Source organism: Plecotus auritus (genome assembly GCF_963455305.1).
Source record: "Plecotus auritus genome assembly, chromosome: X".
Lineage (NCBI taxonomy): Eukaryota > Metazoa > Chordata > Mammalia > Chiroptera > Vespertilionidae > Plecotus > Plecotus auritus.
Window position 1 is genome coordinate 128,282,322 of NC_137784.1, and position 23,546 is coordinate 128,305,867.

Below are 23,546 nucleotides of genomic sequence, written 5' to 3' on the forward strand. Positions count from 1 at the left end.
TTTGGCAAGTCTAATCCTATAAGGCTGTCTCCAGCACCGAACTTCTCCCAGCATAGACACAGCTGACCCTCACAACCAACTGGCCTGGAGGTCAATTCCTCCCAGTGATACCAACAACAATCAAGACTTAACTACAACAAGGCTGTACACACAGTCCACAAAGGGGTGCACCAAGAGTATCCACCTCAGGTTAACTGGGGAGGCCGACCCACTGGGCCATATAGGAAACCTAGCACACAAAGCTCCCTTACCAACTCAGGGAAGCAGTGAAAATGTGGCGACAAAGAAACAGATCACAAAAGAAAGAAATGGAGGAAAACAAACGACTGGATATAGAATTCAAAACCATGGTTATAAGGCTTTTCAAGAATATCCTAGAAAAGGCCGATAAATATAATGAGACCCTCGAGGATATGAAAAAGGACCAACTACAAATTAAACATACACTGACTGAAATAAAAAATATTATACAGAGACCCAACAACAGACTAAAGGAACACAAGAATCAAGTCAAAGAATTGAATACAAAGAAGCAAAAAACACTCAACTGAAAAAGCAAAAAGCAAAAAAAAATCCAAAAAGTTGAAGATAGTGTAAGAAGCCTCTGGGACAACTTCAAGCGTACCAACATCAGAATTATGGGGGTGCCAGAAGAAGAGAGAGAGCAAGATACTGAAAACCAATTTGAAGAAATAATGACTGAAAACTTCCCCCACCTGGTGAAAGAAATAGACTTACAAGTCCAGGAAGCGCACAGAACCCCAAACAAAAGGAATCCAAAGAGGACCACACCAAGACACATCATAATTAAAATGCCAAGAGCAAAAGACAAAGAGAGAATATTAAAAGCAGCAAGAGAAAAACAGTTAATTACCTACAAGGGAGCACCCATACAATTGTCAGCTGATTTCTCAACAGAAACTATGCAGGCCAGACAGGAGTGGCAAGAAATTTTCAATGTGATGAATAGCAAGAACCTACAACCAAAATTACTGTACCCAGCAAAGCTATCATTTAGAATTGAAGGGCAGATAAAGAGCTTCACAGACAAGAAAAAGCTAAAGGAGTTCATCACCACCAAACCAGTATTATATGAAATGCTGGAAGGTATTCTTTAAGAAGAGGAAGAAGAAAAAAGTAAAGATAAAAATTATGAACAACAAATACATATCTATCAACAAGTGAACCTAAAAATCAAGTGAATTAAAAACCTGAGGAACAGAATAATCTGGTGAATATAATAGAATCAGGGGCATAGTAAGGGAGTGGACTGATGATTCTCAGGGGTAAGGGGTATGGGGGTGTTTAGGAAGAGACTTGACAAAAATCATACACCTATGGATGAGGACAGTGTGGGGGAGGTAAGGGCAGAAGGTGGGGTGGGAACCGGGTGGAGGGGAGCTATGGGGGGGAAAAGGAGAAACAATTGTAATAATCTGAATAAAGATTTAATATATATATATATATATATATATATATATATATATATATATATATATATATAAAGAAAAGAGTATTAGGTAGGGAAAATACAATAATAGAAGGAAAGAAAACATGAGGAAGAAAAGGGAATATGGAATGGAAGAGATGAAAGTAAGAAAATAAGAAGAAAAGGGGAAGGAACTTTTATAAAAGAAAAGAGGAAGAAAATAATCATGAAAAGGAAAATAGAGGAGAAAGCACATAGACAAAAATAAGAAAAGGAAAATGAAGAGAAAACAGGAGAAAGAAAAAATGGATAAGAAAAGGGAAGGGCAAAATTAGGTCTATGAGATAAAGAGACTAAAATAATAACTCAATAAAGAAGAAAGATAAAGAAATAAGGGGGGTAGTAAAGTGGTATTTGTCTCTAGTAGAGTTTAGTGCCTCTTGGGAGCTCCCTTTGGATCCTGCTCTTCTGATGACTGAAGCTGACTGTTTTGTCTGCAAATTCTGGACTTGCCAGGTGGTATTTAGCTGCTAACCACCATTAGAAATTGTCCTCCTTTGCCTCTCACCAACCTGTTTGAAGCTTCAAGCAATCCAAAGTTTGTGTCTTTCCCCACAGGACTTGGCTGCATGAGGAAGGGGCAAAGCTGCTCCCTAAGGCAGGTTTGTTAGTAGCACAGGGCCCAGTAATAGGTCAGGAAACTTCCCCAGGTTTCTCAGGCTCCTCCTCTGACTGCCTTCAAATGCCAGCCAGCTATCAATCGAAATCACTCAAAAGTCTGTTTCTGAAAGGCCGTTAGGGGGAGTCAGGACTCTAGACCTCTGGGTCTCCTGTGAGGGGGAGGCGCCATTCAGAGTTCAGGGAAAGTGATGATTGTGTTTCCTTGTCCCAAAGGTACTACTCTGAAAGTGATCCAGAATATTTCCCTGCCCTCAGCTGGGCAGAGAGCATCGTATGCAGTCCAGTGGAATTAGCTGGAAACCTAGAGTTTCTGTCAGTTCTTCCATGATGGTGATACACCAGTCAGGTTCCTGGATTAGTGGGGTGCTTGGCCCCTCCCACATGCCAGTGACTGATCCTTCCTGAGACTGCACAAACCCAAAGGCTTGGCCTCTACTGCTGTCTCCTCTGCAAAGGTCAAGATACTGGGTGTGGTAGGCAAGGCTCCTGAGGGTGGGGTGGGATGCATCCTTTGGGTGGTGTGTTTTTTTTTCTTCCTTTTTTCTGAGCTGTGGCTACTGGAAGGGACCAGATTTTCTCAGGAAAAAGACCATTTTGGTTTTGGGGGGTGTGACCAAATGCAGGTCTCCTGGCCACCTCTTTTCCATGTTTCCCCTAGCCTTTCCTCAGGCGCCTTCAGTCCACAACACACTACCTCCACTGAAGCCTCAGGTGATTAGCTGCAAACAAAAATCAAGTCCTCTGGGTTTTTTTTAAAGAAAACAAACAAAGAAAAATTGCAGCTTTAACTCCCTTGGGTTCCAGACTCCCTGGCAACAAGAAGTCCTGCTGCCTTTCTCGGCTGGATCTTACCTGGACCACTAGTCACAGTTCTCGTGCTCTAGGATGAGCACAGCCTGGGTTCTGAGCCTTGATCTTCTCAGGGAACTAACCCTCCTGTAGCCAAGAGACTCCTCTTCACTCCTGATCTGCTGCCCATGAAAGTTGGTAAGCTGGTCTCAGGACCTTCCTACCAGTCTTCGGGTGTTTTCTGTCCTTCCTTGATATATGTCACCTCCTCAGCTGGACCTCAGTTGGTAATTCTGGTGAGTTACCAGAATTACCAGATATAAAATGCTCACCAATTTAGTTGTATTTCCAGTCTGGCCCTGGATAGAGGTGCTGCCATATTCTCCCTCTCCCAACACCATTTATTGAAGAGACTGTCTTTACCCCATTGCAGACTCTTGCCTCCTTTGTCAAATATAAATTCACAATATAGGCATGGGTTGATCCCTGGGCTCTCTGTTCTGTTCAATTGATCCATATGCCTGCTTTTATGCCAGTACCTGGCTATTTTAATTACAACAGCTTTATACTATAGTTTGATATCAGTTACTGTGATTCCTCCAACTTTGTTCTACTTTCTCAAAAGGTACTAAGCATGGTGTCTAATAAACACTGTATGACTGGTGGGCATGGGAACCAGGATTGAAATTCTGGAACTGAGCAGTTAGCCAAGGGACATCAGTTCCATAATGCCTTTTTTCAACTCCATTGAAGTCAGCAGTGTGAATATTTCATTTCAGAGGACAAGATGAGCCAGGTGCTCTAGATTCTTCACCACAGTAGAAATCCAGTGGCTCTTGAATCAGAGAGCATGAGCTAATGTCCCTCCGAAACCTTGGGACTCTAGAGTGCCTAAAATATGTCAAAATGGACACCTTTTCTCCAAAAAATGCCAGACTCTGGTTTCCAGAGCCTTCTCTCCAATTTCCCTCCCATAAAATGGGAAACTCAATTTAAATAAGTAATAAGTAGAGTCATGAGCTAGCAAAGGCCACAAAGACTTTACAGAACTCACTTAAGAGAGTTTAAAAATGGTGGCAGAGTACATGGATGTTACATGGACATGCTCCCAGGAACAAACTGGAATTACAACTAAAATACAGAAAAACTTCCTGAATGATCAATGGAAGACTTGCAGGAGAGAACCCTGATACCTGAGGACTGGAAGTGGAGACTGCATAGAGACTGGTATGGGACAGAGGCACAAAAATGTTGGCCGGGTGTCCATAGACAGCAACTGAAGTTCTGGAGAGATATCTCAGCTGGGAGGTTTGCCACTGAGAACTCTGGGATCTAATCCCCAAGCTGGGCCCCCCAGCAGAGAATACCACAACTGATAAGGGTACCCACATAACATCTGGCAGTGAAAAGCAGTGGGGTTGCTGTTGGCCATGGAGTGATGGCTGAAAATTCAGGCACTCTCTTAAAGGTCCAATGCACAAAATTCCCTGTGGAGCCACACACCTTGTGCTCTGACAGAGGGAGGGCAGAGTGGACTGGAACTGTGTGAGCAGAAGCCAGGATTGGGGACTTGGGGGTTAGAGCTCAGAAGGCAAACATCCTTAGTTTTCTGTGCTGAGTCATTTCCTCACCCAGCGGAGGACATCTTTCCCACACAGACATTTGCCTTGCCTGGGGGAAGACTATTGGAAAACACCTTTCCTGGAGGCCTCTTAAGAGACTAAAAATAACAACTCACCTCAGGTAGAAGCAATGGCCCCATCCTGTTGAAAAAACTTGCAGCACACCTGAGGACAATTGCCTGAGGACAAGTCAAGTCAGAATATTATCAGTCTGTAGGCAGAGGTGGTTTCTGGAGGCTTGAGTCTTTGCCTGATCTACTTAATCAGAAACAGCATTTGACACTGTCCTGCACTAGTGATTGAGAGGCTAGAGGATCTACCTAATACATAGACACAAACCCAAACAGACAGCCAAAATGAGGAGACAAAGAACCCCCAAATGAAAGAACAAGAGAATTCTCCAGAAGAACAGATAAATGAAGCAGAGATAAAATATTTATCTGAAACAGTCGAGAGTAATGATGGTAAGGATGCTCAACAGCATGAAAAAAGATATAGTAACTATGAAAAAAGAACAGTCAGAAATAAAGAATGAGCCCTAACTGGTTTGGCTCAGTGGGTAGAGCATCGACCTGTGGACTGAAAGGTCCCAGGTTTGATTCCGGTCAAGGGCATGTACCTTGTTTGCGGGCACATCCCCAGTAGGAGGTGTGCAGGAGGCAGCTGATTGATGTTTCTCTCTCATCGATGTTTCTAACTCTCTATCCCTCTCCCTTCTTATCTGTAAAAAATCAATAAAAATATATTTAAAAAAAGAAATAAAGAATGACATAACACAAATAAAGAACACATTGGAAGGAATACATAGCAGATTAAGGGAAGCTGAGAATCAAATCAGTGAATTAGAAGACAGGTTTGAAAAAATCAATTAATCAGAGAATCAAAAAGAAAAAACAATTTAAAAAACAGGAGGACAGCTTAAGGGAGCTGTGGGACAACGTGAAATGTAACAATATTAGAATAGCTGGTATGCCAGAAGAGGCAGAAAGGGGGGAAAGGATAGAGAATGTGTTTAAAGAAATAATGGCAGAAAACATCCCTAACCTGATAAAGGAAAAAGTCACACAAGTTCAGGAGGCACAGAGAACCCCAAGCAAGAAGAACCCAAACAGACCCATACCCAGACACATCATAATTAAAATGCCAAAAATTAAAGACAAAGAATCTTAAAAGGCAGCAAGAGAAAAGCAAACTGTTACCTACAGAGGAGCTCCCATAAGGCTGACACCTGATTTCTCATCAGAAACTCTACAGGCTAGAAGGGAATGGCATGAAGTAATCAAGGTAATGGAAAGCAAGGATCTGAAACCAAGATTACTATATCCAGCAAGTCTATCATTCAAAATAGATGGTCAAATAAAGAGCTTCCTAAACAAAAAAAAGGCTAAAGTAGTACATCACCACCAAGCCAGCATTGTAAGAAATGCTAAAGGGACGGCTGTCATGAGAAGAAGAAACAGAGAGAGAAACCTAGGCATACAGAATTAAAATGGCAATAAATAAGTACCTATCAATAATAACCCTAAATGTAAATGGATTAAATGCTCCAGTCAAAAGGCATAGGGTAGCTGAATGGATATAAAAACATGACCCAACTATATGCTGTCTACAAGAGACCCACCTCAGAACAAAAGACACACACAGGATGAGAGTGAAGGGTTGGAAAAAATTTTTCCATGCAAATGGAAAAGAAACAAAAAAGCTGGAGTAGCAATACTAATATCTGACAAAATAGACTTTAAAATGAAGGCCATCACAAGAGACAACAAAGTTCACTACACAATAACAAAGGGATTGATCCAACAAGCAGATGTAACCCTGGTAAACATATATGCACCCAATATAGGAAAACCTAAATATATTTAAAAACTTCTAGAGGACTTTAACTGAGAGATCGACAACAATACAGTCAAAATAGGGGAATTTAACACCCTGCTGACTTCACTGGATAGATCTTCCAGACAAAAACTTAACAAGGAATCAGTGACTCTAAAAGACACCCTGGATCAGATGGATTTAATTGACATTTATAGAACATTTCACCCCAAAGCAGCAAAATATACATTCTCCTCAAGTGCACATGGATCATTCACAAAGATAGACCACTTGATAAGCCAGAAAGCAATTATTTACAAGTTGAAGAAGATTGAAATCATATGAAGCATCTTCTCAGATCACAGTGGAATGAAATTAGTAATCAACTACAGTAAAAACACCCCAAAACATTCAAACACATGGAGGCAAAATAGCATGTTATTAAACAATGAATGGGTCATCAATGAGATCAAGAAAGCAATAAAAATCTTCCTGGAAACAAATAAAAATGAACACACAACAACCCAAAATCTCTGGGACACAGCAAAAGCAGTCCTGAGAGGGAAGTTCATAGCACTATAGGCATACCTCAAAAAACAAACAAAAAGAAAAAAAAAAAACACAGAAAAATGAGCAATAAAGTATTTAACACTACAACGTAAAGAACTAGAAAGAGAACAACAAGAAAAGCCCAGAGTGAGTAGAAGGAAGGAAATAATAAAGATTAGATCACAAATAAAATAACATAAAGACTAATAAGATAATACAAAAAATATTAATGAAACCAAGAGCTAGTTCTTTGAAAGTATAAACAAAATTGATGAATGCTTAGCCAGACTCATCAAGAAACAAAAAGAGAGGATCCAAATAAATAAAAACAGAAACAGAAGTGGAGAAGTAACCACAGACACCACAGAAATACAAAGGATAAGAAAATACTATGAACAACTATATGCCAGTGGTCGGCAAACCGCGGCTTGCAAGCCACATGCCGCTTGCGAGCCGCGATTTGCTGTTCTGTTGACTAAAAATAAGTTTGCCAACCACTGTCATATACTACCCTTTACCTCTTTGCACACAATATGCCACAATTGCCTAATCCTCACAGCTTCCAAATACACAGTAACATTTAGTCTAGTCCAGTGGTAGGCAAACTCATTAGTCAACAGAGTGGCAAACTGCAGCTTGCGAGCCGCATGTGGCTCACGAGCTGCGGTATACCGACCACTGCTATATGCTAACAAGCTGGATAATGTGGATGAAATAGACAAATTCTTAGAAAAATACAGTCTTTCAAACCTGAATCAGGACGAATCCAAAAACCTGAATAGGCCAATAACAACTGATGAAATAGAAGCAGTAATAAAAAGAACTCCCACCAAACAAAAGCCCAGGTCCAGATGGCTTCACAGGGAAGTTTTTCCAAACATTCAAAGAAAAAATAATACCTATACTCCTCAAAATACTTCAGAAAATTCAAGAGGAAGGAACACTTCCAAACTCTTTTTATGAGGCCAGCATTATCCTAATTCCAAAACCAGATAAAGACACCATAAAGAAAGAGAACTGTAGGCCAATATCCCTAATGCATATAGATGCTAAAATCCTCAAGAAAATATTAGCAAATCGTATCCAGCAGTATATTAAAAAATCATACACCATGACCAAGTGGGATTTATTCTGGGGATGCAAGGCTGGTACAATATTCTTAAATCAATAAACGTGATACATTACATAAACAAATTGAAAGACAAAAATCACATGCTGACATCAATACCAGTAGATGCAGAAAAAGCATTCAACAAAATTTAACACCCATCTATCTATAATAATAAAAGTCTAAGTGACCATCGCAACCGAACGGATGACTGAACAGGCTGCGTAGGGCGACCAGGCCGGCAGGGGTGTTAGTGAGGGGCAACTAAATGACTGAACAGTAGGCTGTGTGGGGTGACCAGGCCCGCTGGGGGGGCAGTCGGGGGCGACCAGGCCAGTAGGGGGGGCTGTGAGAGGTGACCAGGCTGGTGTAGGGGCAGTTAGGGGCAACCAGGCCAGCAGAGAGGGGCGGGAGTTGGGGGAGACCAGGTCGGCATGGGGGCAGTAAGGGGTGACCAGGCCGGCGGCAGGGGGGGGGGCAGTTAGGGGCAATCAGGCAGGTAGGCAGGTGAGCAGTTAGGAGTCAGTGGTCCCAGATTGTGAGAGGGATGTCCGGTTGCTGGTTTAGGCCCAATCCCAGGATTAGGCCTAAACCAGCAGTCAGACATCCTCCGAGGGGTTCTGGATTGGAGAGGGTGAAGGCTGGGCTGAGGGGACTCCACCCCCTCCACATGCACGAATTTCATGTACTGGGCCTCTAGTGTGTGTGTGTGTATGTGTGTGTGTGTGTGTGTGTGTGTGTGTGTGTGTGTGTATAAATATATATATATATATATATATATATATATATATATATATATATATATATATATATAGAACCCTAGTATGCAAATAGACCGAACGACGGAACAACTGAACAACTGAACAACTGGTTGCTATGACATGCGCTGACCACCAGGGGGCTCATGCAGAACATGGCAGGCATCGGCTGCGGCGGGATGGTGGTGCAGGTGACCAGGGGTGCCAGACCAAGGTGGGGTGCCAGTTGCTGTCATCAGGGCAAACCTCTGGTGGTTACTGAAAATTCTTTGCTCCCGTGTGCCATGGTCCTGCCCGATGCTTGCATCTGCTGCTGGCACCAGAGCCACCGCTTGCACCCTCTGCTGGTGCCAGCCCTGCTCGCACCTGTTGTTGGCACCAGCCCCAATTGCTCCACACTGTCAGTGGGTGCAAGCGGGGCTGGTGCTGTCAGCATGTGGGAGTGGTGGCAGCAGAAGAGGGTCTGCTGGCATATAGGGGACCCAGGACTTCAGCAGGAGGGGCAAGGCAGGGGCCAGGCAGGGGGTGGATGATGGGCCAAGACCTGCCCCTGTGCCCACCGCAGCCTCATGGCCCACAGTTCCTTTCAAGGTGCATGAATTCATGCACTGGGCCCCTAGTTTTCGATAAAAACTCTCAGCAAAGTGGGAATAGAGGGAGCATATCTCAACATGATAAAGGCCATATATGACAAACCTACAGCCAACATCATACTCAATGGTCAAAAACTATAAGCATTTCTCCTAAGAAGAGGAACAACACAGGGATGTCTGCTTTCACCACTCTTATTCAACATAGTACTGGAAGTCCTAGCCACAGCGAGCAGACAAGAAGAAGAAATAAAAGGCATCCAAATCTGAAAGGAGGAAGTAAAATTCTCATTATTTGCAGATGACGTGGTATTGTACAAAGAAAACCCTAAGACTCCACAGAAAAACTACTAGATTTAATAAATTAATTTGGCAATGTAACAGGATACAATATCAACACCCAAAAATCAATGGCTTTTGTATACACCAATAATGAATTCTCAGAAAGAGAAACTAAAAAAAAAAAAAAAAAAATCGCATTTACCATTGCAACAAAAAAATTAAGATACCTAGGAATAAACTTAACTAAGGAGGTAAAAGACCTGTACTCGGAAAACTATAGGACATTGAAAAAAGAGATACTAGTAGAAGAAGATATAAACAAGTGGAAGAATATCCCGTGTTCATGGATTGGGAGAATCAACGTCATTAAAATGCCCCTACTATACCAGGCAATGTATAGATTCAATGCAATCCCTATTAAAATACCAATGGCATATTTCACTATTTCACAGAACTAGAGCAAATACTCCAAAAATTTATATGGAATAAAAAACGACCCCTAAGTAGCTGCAGCAATTTTGAGAAAGAAAAACAAAGTTGGAGGAATCACAATACCAGATTTCAAGCTATACTACAAAGCCACCATAATCAAAACAGCCTGGTACTTGCAAAAGAAGAGGCATATAGATCAATGGAACAGAACAGAGAACCCAGAAATTGAACCAAGCCATTATGCTCAATTAATATTGGACAAAGGAGGCAAGAGCATACAATGGAGTCAAGACAGTCTCTTCAATAAATGGTGTTGGATAAATTGGACAGATACATGAAAAAAATGAAACTAGACCACCAACTTAAAACATACACAAGAATAAACTCAAAATAGATAAAAGACTTAAATGTAAGTCATGAAACCATAAAAATCCTAGAAGAAACCATAGGCAGCAAAATCTTAGACATCTCTCGTTGCAATATGTTCACAGATACATCTCCTAAGGCAAAGGAAACTAAGGAGAAAATAAACAAATGGGACTGCATCAAAATAAAAAGCTTCTGGATAGCAAAAGAAACCATCAACAAAATGAAAAAAGAGCCCACTGTATGAGAGAACATATTTGGCAATGATACATCTGATAAACGGTTAATATCCAAAATATATAAGGAATTTGTACAAGTTTACAAAAGGAAGACAAACAATCCAATTTAAAAATGCATAGGCCAGGAAAACCAAGATGGCGGCATAGGTAAGCACCTAAACTGCTGCCTCGCATAACAATTTCAAAACTACAACTAAAAGACAGAACGGACACCATCCAGAACCACAGGGAAGCTGGCTGAGTGAAAATTCTACAACTAGAAGGAAAGAGAAAAGCTCACAGAGAATTGGAGGTACGGCAAAGGGTCTTTGTGCACGCAGAGAGGAAGGGCGGCTGAGAGCCTGGCTGACTTTCTCTGGCGGAAGGGGGAAGGAAGCCCCCGACCGCACTGAACCCCAGTTCTGACTACACTGAACCCCAGTTCCGGGCGAGCCCCTGGGGACCCACGCTCTTACGGGGGGAGTCTGGACTCTCGGGCGGAGACTCGGGAGCCGGAGAAGGCGGAGGACTGAAAGCGCGCGCGTGCCAGTGCGCACAAAGGCTGTGGAGCTTTCCGCAGGCTTTTCCTAGTGGAAGGGAGTCGGAGGCTCCTGACTACACTGAGCCCCAGTTCTGACTGCAGTGAACCCTGGTTCCAGGCGAGCCCCTGGGGACCCACTCTGTTGTGGGGGGAGTCTGGACTCTCAGGCGGAGACTCGGGAGCCGGGAAGGCAGAGGTCTGAAGGCGCGCACGTGTGCGCAAGGACAAGGCTGACGGGAAGCCAAGACTGAGACTCCACCCCATCCAAGCTGAGCACAGAGGCTATTGCAATTTGGCAAGTCTAATCCTATAAGGCTGTCTCCAGCACTGAACTTCTCCCAGCATAGACACAGCTGATCCTTACAGGCAACTGGCCTGGAGGTCAATTCTTCCCAGTGATACCAACAACAATCAAGACTTAATTACAACAAGGCTGTACACACAGTCCACAAAGGGGTGCACCAAGAGTGTCCACCTCAGGTTAACTGGGGAGGCCGACTCACTGGGCCATATAGGAAACCTAGCACACAAATCTACCCTACCAACTCAGGGAAGCAGTGAAAATGCGGCATCAAAGAATCAGATCACAAACGAAAGAAATGGAGGAAAACAAACAACTGGATATAGAATTCAAAACCATGGTTATAAGGCTTTTTAAGAATATCCTAGAAAAGGCCGATAAATATAACGAGACCCTCGAAGATATGAAAAAGGACCAACTAGAAATTAAACATACACTGACTGAAATAAAAAATATTATACAGAGACCCAAAAACAGACAAGAGGAACACAAAAATCAAGTCAAAGAATTGAAATACAAAGAAGCAAAAAACACTCAACCGAAAAAGCAAAAAGCAAAAAAAAATCCAAAAAGTTGAAGATAGTGTAAGAAGCCTCTGGGACAACTTCAAGCGTACCAACATCAGAATTATGGGGGTGCCAGAAGAAGAGAGAGAGCAAGATAATGAAAACCTATTTGAAGAAATGATGACCGAAAACTTCCCCCACCTGGTGAAAGAAATAGACTTACAAGTCCAGGAAGCACACAGAACCCCAAACAAAAGGAATCCAAAGAGGACCACACCAAGACACATCATAATTAAAATGCCAAGAGCAAAAGACAAAGAGAGAATATTAAAAGCAGCAAGAGAAAAACAGTTAATTACCTACAAGGGAGCACCCATACGACTGTCAGCTGATTTCTCAACAGAAACTATGCAGGCCAGACGGGAGTGGCAAGAAATTTTCAATGTGATGAATAGCAAGAACCTACAACCAAGATTACTTTACCCAGCAAAGCTATCATTCAGAATTGAAGGGCAGATAAAGAGCTTCACAGATAAGAAAAAGCTGAAGGAGTTCATCACCACCAAACCAGTATTATATGAAATGCTGAAAGGTATTCTTAAAGAAGAGGAAGAAGAAAAAAGTAAAGAGAAAAATTATGAACAACAAATACATATCTCTTAACAAGTGAACCTAAAAATCAAGTGAATTAAAAACCTGAGGAACAGAATAATCTGGTGAATATAATAGAATCAGGGGCATAGAAAGGGTGTGGACTGATAATTCTCAGGGGAAAAGGGGTATGGGGGGTTCATGAAGAGACTTGACAAAAATCATACACCTATGGATGAGGACAGTGTGGGGGAGGTAAGGGCAGAAGGTGGGGTGGGAACTGGGTGGAGGGGAGCTATCGGGGGAAAAAGGAGAAACAATTGTAATAGTCTGAATAAAGATTTATTAAAAAAATGCATAGGCCAAGGGACATATGAAAAAAATGCTCAAAGTCACTAATCATCCCAGAGATGTAAATCAAAACAACAATGAGGTACCATCTCACACCTATCAGAATGGCTACCATCAACAAATCAACAAATGACAAGAGCTGGCGAGGATGTAGAGAAAAGGAAACCCTTGTGCACTGCTGGTGGGAATGCAGACTGGTGCAACCATTATGGAAAACAGTATGGAGTTGCCTCAAAAAATTAAATATGTGGGTCATTTCAAAGAAAGCTTATGGGACTAAAACCAGGAGCTCTTAACACTATGACCTAAAATTGAAGTTCTCCATAGGATGTAATAGACACTCTCAATAGTGTCTATTTTGTCCTGAAGAGATCTATGATTTAGCTACTCATATCAGTGATTGGTGAGGTGGGAAAGTAAATAAATTTTCCAAGTTAAAAAAAAAATGGATCTGCCATTTGACCCAGTGATCCCACTTCTAGGAATATATCCTAAGAAACCCGAATCACCAATCAGAAAGAATGTATGCACCCCTATATTCATAGCAGCACAATTTACAATAGCTAAGATCTGGAAACAGACCAAGTGCCCATCAGTAGATGAGTGGATAAAAAACTGGTACATTTATACCATGGAATACTATGCAGCTGTAAAAAAGAATAATCTCTTACCCTTTGAGACAGCATGGAGGATCCTGGAGAGTATTATGCTAAGTGAAATAAGTCAGTTAGAGAAAGACAAGTATCACATGATTGCACTCATATGAGGAATCTAAGTAATAAAATAAACTGATGAACTGAATGGATCCAGAGACTCAAAGCATGCAACAGAGTTCGGAATCTCAGAGGGAAGGCAGGGGAGAGTGGATGGGTGGGAGGTAATCAACCAAAGACCTTGTATAGATATATGCATAACCCATGGACACAGACAATAGATTGCTAAAGGCCTGTGGTGGTGAGGGGAGCAGGGGTGGGCTGCGGGGGGGGGGGGTCAGTGGGGAAAAGGGGGACATGTAATACTTCAACAATAAAGCATTATTGAAAAAAAAAAAGAACTCACTTAAGGAACAATACTTCGGTAGGTAACTGAAGGGAGCTGGCTGTTTAACCAGAAACACTAGGGGCCTACCTTTGTAAAGCCACCCATTCTTAGCCTCTAGGCCCTAGAGTCTAGGGCATGTCCTCCAAGAATAGACTAATTCTTGAATGAATGCTTTGTAAACCTGTTTAGAAGCACAAAGGCCATGGACTGAGCCTGAATCTAGACTTAGGGACTCCATTAAGGATAAAGTCCTCAGTCTGAGGGGCATTTTAGGGTATTTTCTTCCCTAATGCCTCTGGCATCTCTTTCAGAACAAAGGATTGACTCTCAGAGAGGACAAATAATACCACTTAGTGGCAGAGCTGGGAAAAGGACCTAGGACCCGTGCAGGTGGTGCCTTTCCATATTTCCACTTTATTTCCCTATACGGGTGATTATTAAGATCAAAGTCGTCCACAACAGCTAGAGAACATGGATCACCAAAACCACTGTAGTATGCTCTACTCTATGGTGAAGATGTCTTGAGTTTTGCTTTTGTGCCATCCCACACCCAGACACACATCTATGTTCAAATACATATTTACAGTTATCTTCATATCGACTTCCTTCAGTCACAGCTAGCTAAACAGGTTAGAATTTAACTTGGTAGCGAGTCTGTGTAAAGTACGGTCTATGAAAAGTATCTAACCCAGGATCAAACAAAATTATTAAATGTACCTATCTTTAAGGCTATGGAAGGAGAGGAACACACAGGTAGACTCTGGCAAGAACAAAGCTGGCATGAGAGTGTGTCAGTGGAATGTTTTGTTTCCACAGAACTGAATATATGCCTAACCCCCAAATCAGTAATGAAAAGGGAAAGTACCAAAGGAGATCCAATTTGCAAGTGGAAGGCCTGAAATCTTGGAAAACCAAAGCCCACCCACCTAACTGAGCATAGGGGAGGCCTTAAGGGAGTCTGAACCTGAGGGTCTGGGGAGGGTGATTTGAGAAGACTAATGCAGGTGTCCCAAAGTGAATCCATCTTGGGTAGTGAGAAGAGTTCCTGTGTGGAAGAAATAGAAACTAAAGCCAATGCCATTGTGACCTGAGAGAGGTGAGATTTGGGGGCAAGCCAAGCTCAAGAGGGGGCTCCATAGGACATCAGAGGGTGCAGCTGTCCATTCCCACTGCAACACCGTGTTTAACATCTTCTCTCAGGTGCTTTGGGTAGCACTGAGGTTGAGGAGAGGAACGTTCCCACCTGTGCTGGAGCACAGCCCTATTCTAGGGACAACTCGACCCAGAGCTAAGAAAATAGGACTCTCTTTTGGGCTCATCTGAGCAGGACCTACAAACCAGTAGACACAGCTGGAAGAGACCAAAGCAAGAAGCTTGTGAGGGGTGTATTGAAGAGGGGGGCTACCTACTGAGACTAGGCCAACCACCATTTTCTGGGAAATACAGTCCCCCAGGGGCCCATCTGACCCAGGCAGTATTGGTGGTTGCCCAAGCTAGGGCTAACCAGGGCCTTTCCCTTGAGCAACAAAGAGGCCATCAGCCGCGTCCCCACCCCACCGTAGGGATGGGGGTGGAGATAGGATCATGACCTCTCAACACATCCAGTGAACTAGCAACAAGAAACAATGTTCCTGGCAGCATATGAGCACCTTTTCTATTAACCTGACCCCTATTTTTCTGTACTATTTGAAAAGAGAGAAGATGGGGGCTCTAAAGATGTCCACTCCCCCACACTTGGCCACGGCCCATACTCCAGAGCAGCCATAAGTCACCTTTGTGACATCACATGACTTAAGCAGCTGGTTGCCCCACGACCGAGACTCTAGAATTTTGAGGACAGTATATATAGGGCATTGCTGCTGTGACCAAAGGCATTTCTGACCCCACTTTTGAAGTGATAGGATCCTGGGTACCAAATGCTTGTTGATGTAGAGCATCAACATGGCTAGTCAGAGTAACCATGAGATGCACGAAGCCAAGCTGGCCTCGTCAGAGGATGGACAACCACCAACAATGGTCCAATATGATACATCCCCAGGTCCTCATGTGGGTCCCAGGGAGGCTTTGGGGAGGCACGGGGCCCAAGAAGAGAGCCAAGTTCCAAGTCTGCAAGACGACCTGCAACCACAGGACCCAAACCAAGGCACCGCCAATGTGGAAGGAAACAACATTCTTCTTGGGCCGTCCTTCCCAAGAAAGCTTTGGAGGATAGTGGAGGACGACGCCTTCAGGTCAGTGCGCTGGAATGATGACGGAGACACCGTGATCATCGAGGAAAATCTTTTCCAGAGGGAGATTCTCTGCCGAAGGGGCGAGGAGCAAATCTTTGAATCGAACAGCCTGAAGAGTTTCATCCGCTTGCTGAATCTTCATGGTTTTAGCAAAATACACCCTGGTGACTCTTCAGTTTGCTCTCCAGGGGACAAAATAATGGTAAAGTAGAAAGACCTCCCATTTCCCATTTTCCCTGTTACTCAAACATCTTCCTAGTGGACCCAGAAGAATGATATACTGAAAGGGCTTCATCTCAGGGCCTAAACCTTTTTCACATGATACAGTATTTATCAAAAGATGAGAAAGTATAGATTTTTATTTGAAACTAATCCCCCTTAGAGATAACCTGCAGGGATGAGTAAAGACTCTGAGAGGCCAGTTAATGTCAAATAGATATCTTTTCTCCACAAATGACTAAATTAATTAATTTTGTTTCAGACCTACCAGAACAGCAATTTCCAGAGAGACAAGCCTTGGCTCCTCAAAAACATTAAGGAACAAGGCAAACAGGTGTCTCGGGTTTGTCTAGGGACCAGTGCCATCTGGTCCAATGAGAAAGAAGAAGATGGCCCCACAAGACACTCTCCAAGAATACACCAGGAGGACAGCAAAAAAGAAGCCGAACCAAAGGCTCAGGAGACAGATAAGAATTACTGGGGACCCATTCCCACCCAGGCATTCGAGTTCTCGGTTCCTCAGTCCCTGAGCAGTGCCAGTGAGTTCCAGTGCCCAAGTGCAGCCAGTGGTTCAAGTGGGGAGGACACTTCTCGTAATGTCATGTTTGTGCCCACGGCTACTGCCAGAACCGACAGCTCAGGGGATCTGTCCCCCAACCCCCCAAATGAACCAGTACAAGGTTCAGTGATGTCTTTGTACAACATCTGCTATTGCGTTCTGATATCTGGCCTTTCAGACATGACTCCACCCGAGGACCCTGACCAGGCCAAGGAGGAGGAGCCTGAGGGCTCCTCGAATAACAAGTGTTTACTCAGTGAGCAGTTCAAGGACAATGCAGGCCCATAATATCACAGGCTTTGTAACCACAAATCCATTTCTGCTTTAATAAAGAAAGGCAAAATTACATGATACAAAATAAACAATCCAATGAGAATTGTGAGTCCATGTTCTTCTGTTTCCATGCCACACACCTCGTCAGATGAGCCTGAGGAGGCTAGAAATCCTGGCCCCAGACAGGCTTTTGTCCCCGTTGTCCTCTTTCATTTTCACCCATTCAGCCAAGGATCTGGCTAGGGGGTCCTGAGGCAAGCCCAGGAAGACCCGGTCCCCTGAGCCTTGGCTACTGGACAGGAGACAGAACTGCCTGACTCCTGACCTTGGGGGAATCACCTTACATTATTCATGCATCCTGAAACAGGAGGGTCTTTACTCACGGGTCCCCCTACAATGCCAGGAAGTTTCTGATCAGTATCTGAGTATCTCTAGCCCAAGTTCCAGGGGCCTTCCATAGAGACCCACCTAGAATTCAGGCCACCCCATCTGCTAAGTGGTGTACGACAGAGCCAGTCTGACTCAGAAGATGGGCCATTCCAGTCAACGCCTGGGAGAAAGCCCATCATCCTCACAGCTAACAACCATTAGAAACCCTGCTAGAAGGGACCCAAATAAATTAAAGATTGCCCACACAGGAAAACAAAAACTCTACCCATAACTTTCCCATCAGAGCTGTATTTCAGATCCGTCCTTGGGTCATGAAGTAGCTATGTGACATGTGTAACACAAGCCCTCATAAGCCAAGGGACACTTTTACAGCAGGCCAGTCACTTGCCAGGGGAGACAGGTGCTTTCTTTCAAAGTCTGATGTCCCTTTCACCGTGAATGAGGCCATGCCTGGCTGGTCACCCTCTGGCAATCATTCAGTGCTCGCTCCCAGACCTCCCACAAGGTCCCCTGGGTGCTGCTGATGTGTTCTGTGACTTTGACCAAACAAAGAGATGGGAGTCCCAAACAATAACCAGTTCTCCTAACACATTTTTCTCTGTAAAACCCAGGAATGAGTAGGACCAAAAAGAGTGATAGCACCAAGATATTTCCTGGCAGCTTTACCTTTTCCCTAAAGTCAGAGTCCTTGAGTCAGTCATTGAGCCCAGAGAGGCATCTCTCGAGGACAGTCGCCTACATCTGGGCACAGAAATCTGTTTACGTGAACAGCAGATGGTGGGTAGTGCTCTCCACGGCGGCGCCAATTCAGTTCTACATCCGCGGCATGATGGCCCGTTGATGGTCATGATTCAGCTGGATTCTCGGTAACCTTCCTGTGGAGTCCTCCTGCCCCTAGGGGATCAGGTGCTGTGGGATGCCACCTGGAAGATAGCCTTTCCCCCTCTCCTGGGTATGCGCTCCAGTAACCACCTGAGTTTGAAAGTGCAGTCAGGTATGTCTGCTTCAGGTTGGTCAGTACAGCCTGCTTTTCCAGTTCCACAACCTCCTCAGGAGCCATGTTTTCTGGGCACTGCAGAGTTGCCCCCAATGTCAGGGAGCCCCATGCAACACGAGAGAAGCACTGAGATGTTCTTCCTTCCATAAACCAAAGGCTTCCTGTGAGAGGAAACGGTTCTTCAAAGTTACGCCCATGAGAGGCCAAGCTGATTTCACCAAAGGGACACGGAGTGAGCTGGGTCCCTGTGACTGAGCACTTCTGATGTGCCAAACTCTGTTCAGGGAATTCTGAGTAAGGCCAGGGGAGAGAAGGAAAAGAAGAGGACAGAGCCTGGTCCACTAATGGGCAGGTCCCAACCCGACTGTTGTGGGCATCACGTACAGGTCAGAAGGGCCCTGACTGCTGTGGGGAACCCACAGGCAATAGGGTCCCAAGCTCTTCACTGCGTGAGAGGAGCTGGTGTGGGACCTCAACCACTGAGGGGTGAGCAAATGGGCCCAGGATGCCATGGGCAGTGGGGGTGGGGCAGGTGTGTGAAGTCAGGCAGACAGCCTGAGTCTGGTGGCCACCTGACCCTCTATGTGTGCTGTGCAGCTTTCCCTGGTCTGTCACACATTAACACACATATGTGTACATGCATAAACACACATGTGTGCACACAGGTGACAGCACATGCAGACTTGGACCTGTCTCTGGGTCTTAGGTCACCAATGGTAACTGAGACCCAGTGTGGACAGAAGGGTTCACCCAGGTCGTAGGAACTTGGACCAGGGAACCCCAGCCTGGGCCCCTTGCTGCCCCTTTGAAGGTGTGCTGCTTACAGAAACCACAGCCCCACCACCACAGGTTTTAAAGAAAATAAGCCCCAAACTCCTGAGCAAGGTCCTGGGGTTACTCTTGAAGGGGTGTGAGCTGTGCTTAGAGTGTCACGCCTTGCCAGTGATCACTTCTCACCCATACTTCTCCCTTCCCGGAGCAGGGCCTGAATCTGCCTGGACTTCCACCCCAGCCTCTCCAGCAGCGTCTCCCGCCAGAGGGTGTCTTCCCAGTCCCTGTGAGCAATGTGGGTGGTGATGATAGAGTTCCCCTGGCTGCTCATTAGGGTTGCCAACAAGTCTTCAGAGTCTTGACCGCAGTTAAGACAAAGCCTGCATAAGGCTGCTGGAAGGAGAGGCAGGAGACCTCCACCTCCCCAGAGATCCGTGGGCCTCATGTGGCCTGGGGAAACCCACAAGTGTGAATGTCAATAAGCATCATGCATCAGCCCTCCGTGTTCATGGTCTGTGGGCTGACCTCTCCCCAATGTCCCCTGGGGCCCTGGAACCCCGCTGACAGGGATGGTGGGAGAGCAGAGAGTGTTGGCTCCTTCTTCCTATCCCCACACAGTCAGCGGCCATGCCTAATGGAAAGGGCTGGCGATGCAGATGCCTCGTCCATCGGATGGAGTCTTTGGGGGGCTCAAGGAAGAAGGTGGAGACAGGTAAGGAGAGGCACTCAGCACAGGATGTGGTCAGTTCCACAAAAGAGGTCACTGAGGCCAGGGGAGCACAGAGGAGGGAGAAAGGGCGTGTTGGCTTCACACCGGGTGAGTGGGTTCTAGTCCTCTTCCAGCACAGACCCTCCTGGGCTTTGCTTCTTCTCCTCACCCCACCCACCCCAACACTGTCAGCTCCCTCCTCTTTTCACCCCAAGCCACTGCAGGCCCCCAAGCACCCCGGTCCCTCTTCCAGGGCTGCACATCCTTGGAATGCAACCTCAGCTGGGAGCTGGGACACCACCGTGTGAGCTCAGATCATCCTGCCAGGTGTCTCCCTCGGGCCCCTTTGGGAGCCACCCTCCTCCATCCCCTGGCTGCACCACTGCTATCTGCCGTCAGCAGGCACTCCTGGCCCCCACTGCAGCCTAGAGAAAGGAATAACAGTAATAGAAACAATTGGCACTGGTACCCACACACCATGCCCATATCAGGCCCTGGGATGGGCATGATCCAGGGATCCTAGAATTCAATCCTCAAATAACTGGGTGGGACAGTGCCACTGTCACCCCATTCTACAGTTGAGAAGGTGGCACCTAGGGATGAAAAGATGGCCCACGATCTTGGGGCCCTGACTGCCTCACCCCCTGTTCTTGCCTCTTTTCCTTGTACCTGAGTAAGAGGGTCCTTCCTCCTCGTTGGAGGGCAGAGCTGTGCAGTGGCAGGAGTAGAAATCCAGCCTAAAGATTCAGCCCAGTCCTAGTACCTCTCAGAGCTCAGTCTCCGTAGGGTTGTGAGTACCTTCCCCCTAACAGGACAGTCAGAGTCGGTGGCTACACATCATCATCGTAAGGCCTGATCCTCAGTACCACACTCCACATGAGCACCCCCACTCTGCTTGTCTCTCCCCTCCTGTCTTAAAGGACATAAACCTGACGTCAGCTATTATGTCCTCGTGTTTATGAAAACACACCCACTCTCAAAGACAAGGCTCCGAGGACAAAAGCTGCCACCTGTTCACTCTCTTCCCAACCCAGTGTCCTGACAGTCCCTTTGCCCAGCTTCTCTGCATTCACTCTCTTTCTCTCTGGCTGGGTCTCCTATCCCTGGGCTCTGGACCCCAACTCTTGCTCACCCCAGGACCTTATCCATAAAGAAAAGGACTTTACAGAGGTAATCAAGTTAAAATGAAACCCTCCTCCAATGACCCGTATCCTCACCTAAAGTGGGAATTTATAGACAGACATGCACGCATGAGAACAACTTCTAAAGATGACGGTTGAGACCTACAAGCCAAGGGATGCCAAAGCTTGGCTGAAAACCACCAGAAGCTGGGGAACAGGGATGGACAGATTCTCTCTCAGACCTCAGTATAGGCAAACTGGGTCCACATTTCCATCACTGACCTCTAGCCTCTGCAACAGTGAGACAATACTGGTACATGTCTGTTGTTTAAGCCACTAGAGCTGTGGTGCTTTCATGTGACCACCCTGGCAAACAACCACAGAGGCATAGCTCTTTCCCTCACACCTCCACAGGGTAGAGAATGGTTTCGACATCCACAGCAAATCTAATACATTCTTTCATGTCTACATTGTCTTCTAGCCTATATTTTGCTGCCTGCATGGTATCCCACTGTGGGCCCCAAGATTGACTGACTTTGCCCTACTGATGAAGAGTCACAGACCGCTTTGCATTTTCTGCTACTATAAGGGACACTACCACAAACACTCATTGACTATTGACTTGTTAGGCGGAGGCCTAGGTCACATGCACGCACATCTGAGATGCTCATACACATCAGCAAATGGCCTTCCACAGAAGCTCAGCCGTGTATGCCCTTCCAACCACGGGCCACAGTACCATTTCCTCACATGCTTGTGGGCTGTGAACATCATCGCTGTGCTTACCCTTCACCCACCTGCTGAATAACAAAGGGTCGCCCTGTCATTGGGTTTGAATTATTTATGGCAGAGGCTGGAAGTTCCCCCTGTGGCCTGGCCATTTGTATTTGTTCTACTGGGGTTTATGCTTCATTTCCTCCATGGAGTTTTGGGCCCTTTTCTCATCAAAGCCACAAAATCACAAGGAGATCTGATCTGCATGGGTGGCATCCCTAGGGAGAACTCAGGCCCCTGTAAAGGCACGAAGGGGGCTGAGTGCCCTCCTGCCTCACGATGCAGAGTACCTGCTTTGTGGCCTGAGGAAGACACACTCTTCCACTTGACTTTGCTTCTTCTCCTACACGAGGACAAGAGGGATAAAGTGTCAAGGTCATTAGGGACAAGACAGCAATGTTGGCTCACATACCAGAACAGTATTCTACTCAGCAGGGATTGGAAACCACCAGGACCAAGGAGGTTCCAACTGGTGAGAAACACATGTGGCACCTTACTCAGGGTTTGGTTCTGCTAATCATAGCAGTGGCTCTCTCCTGCCTTACCTGTTCAGGGACCACATGATGGCCCAGCCAGCTGCACAGAAAACCATGTAATGTAAGTGGCTCATGTTCTTACAGCCCAGCAGAGCCCCGTCTCCAGGAGGAGAAAACTCCCCCACCCCTCACATCATCAAATGGGAAGGATTGGGGGTCCCTACAATCTCATTCCCCTCAATGTAATCCTGGGTAGGCCCACTGGGAGGGTTGTCATGGGCAACCAGCTGAGCACCGCACAGCCTGGGGTCTGGCTGAGGTGGTGACAGCCTAACTAAGGGCCAAGCAGGAAGCAGGGAGGACAGACCTGTGAGTGTGGACCACTACAGTCGTTTCTGTGAGCAGAGGCAGCAGAAGCACACACACACACACACACACACACACACACACACACACACACACACACACACGAGGATGGTGGGCAAGTGAAAGTAGCCAGAGGAGGACACAGAAAAATGTGGCCTGAGCTGGGGCAGGAGTGCTTCCAGCTCCACAGCAAACCACAAACCTCGAGTATGATCTGTAGGAGGGCCGAGCAGGCCTGCAGCAGAACTGAGCATCCCGCTCCCTTCTGGAGACTCAGGTCTCCTGGCCCCACTGGCCATGGAGGTGGCTCAGCTCTAGGTTGACCCAGCTGAGGCCACCACATAGGACAGTCCTCCTCCTCCCCGCAGCCCAGGGAGACAGCCAGTGCGCAGAAGAGCGCCTCCCAGGACCTGATGAGGAGAGGATTCTGGGACTCTGAGACCACAGAGCAGCAGGCCAGCATCCTGGCTGCTTCTCAGCTGCTCCAGGACTGCTAACAGGTGACTGTTGACACCCACTGGCGTTGGTGAGCTACCCCGCGCTGGCGGAGACAAAAACCCCTTTTCTTGCTGGCTTACAAAGGCACATAGACACATACATCCTTAAGTAGCACGCCAGGACACAGCAGCACTCCATGACGTAGCAGCACACGTGCCAGGATTCTGCAGGCACTTAGCTGGCGCGCAGGTA

General features: G+C 45.8%; 2 protein-coding genes and 1 pseudogene across 3 annotated transcripts in view; 1 reads left to right on the forward strand and 2 right to left on the reverse strand.

Annotated features, from left to right (window-relative positions):
• LOC308240590 (melanoma-associated antigen 10-like) overlaps nt 1-23,546 on the reverse strand; it is a 60,410-nt gene that overhangs the window by 36,724 nt on the left and 140 nt on the right. The window lies entirely within an intron of this gene.
• On the forward strand, nt 15,912-18,483 carry LOC308240274 (heat shock transcription factor, X-linked member 3-like; the record flags this gene model as incomplete). Its single annotated transcript, XM_080653158.1, has 3 exons — nt 15,912-16,403; nt 16,683-17,235; nt 18,254-18,483. The coding sequence occupies 3 exons, from the start codon at nt 15,912-15,914 to the stop codon at nt 18,481-18,483; spliced, it is 1,275 nt and encodes a 424-aa protein (XP_080509284.1).
• Nucleotides 18,537-19,741, reverse strand: LOC308240275 (protein EOLA1-like; annotated as a pseudogene). Its single transcript has 2 exons — nt 19,597-19,741; nt 18,537-18,800 (listed from the first exon to the last, which is right to left on the reverse strand). The product of its transcript is annotated as a protein EOLA1-like (transcript).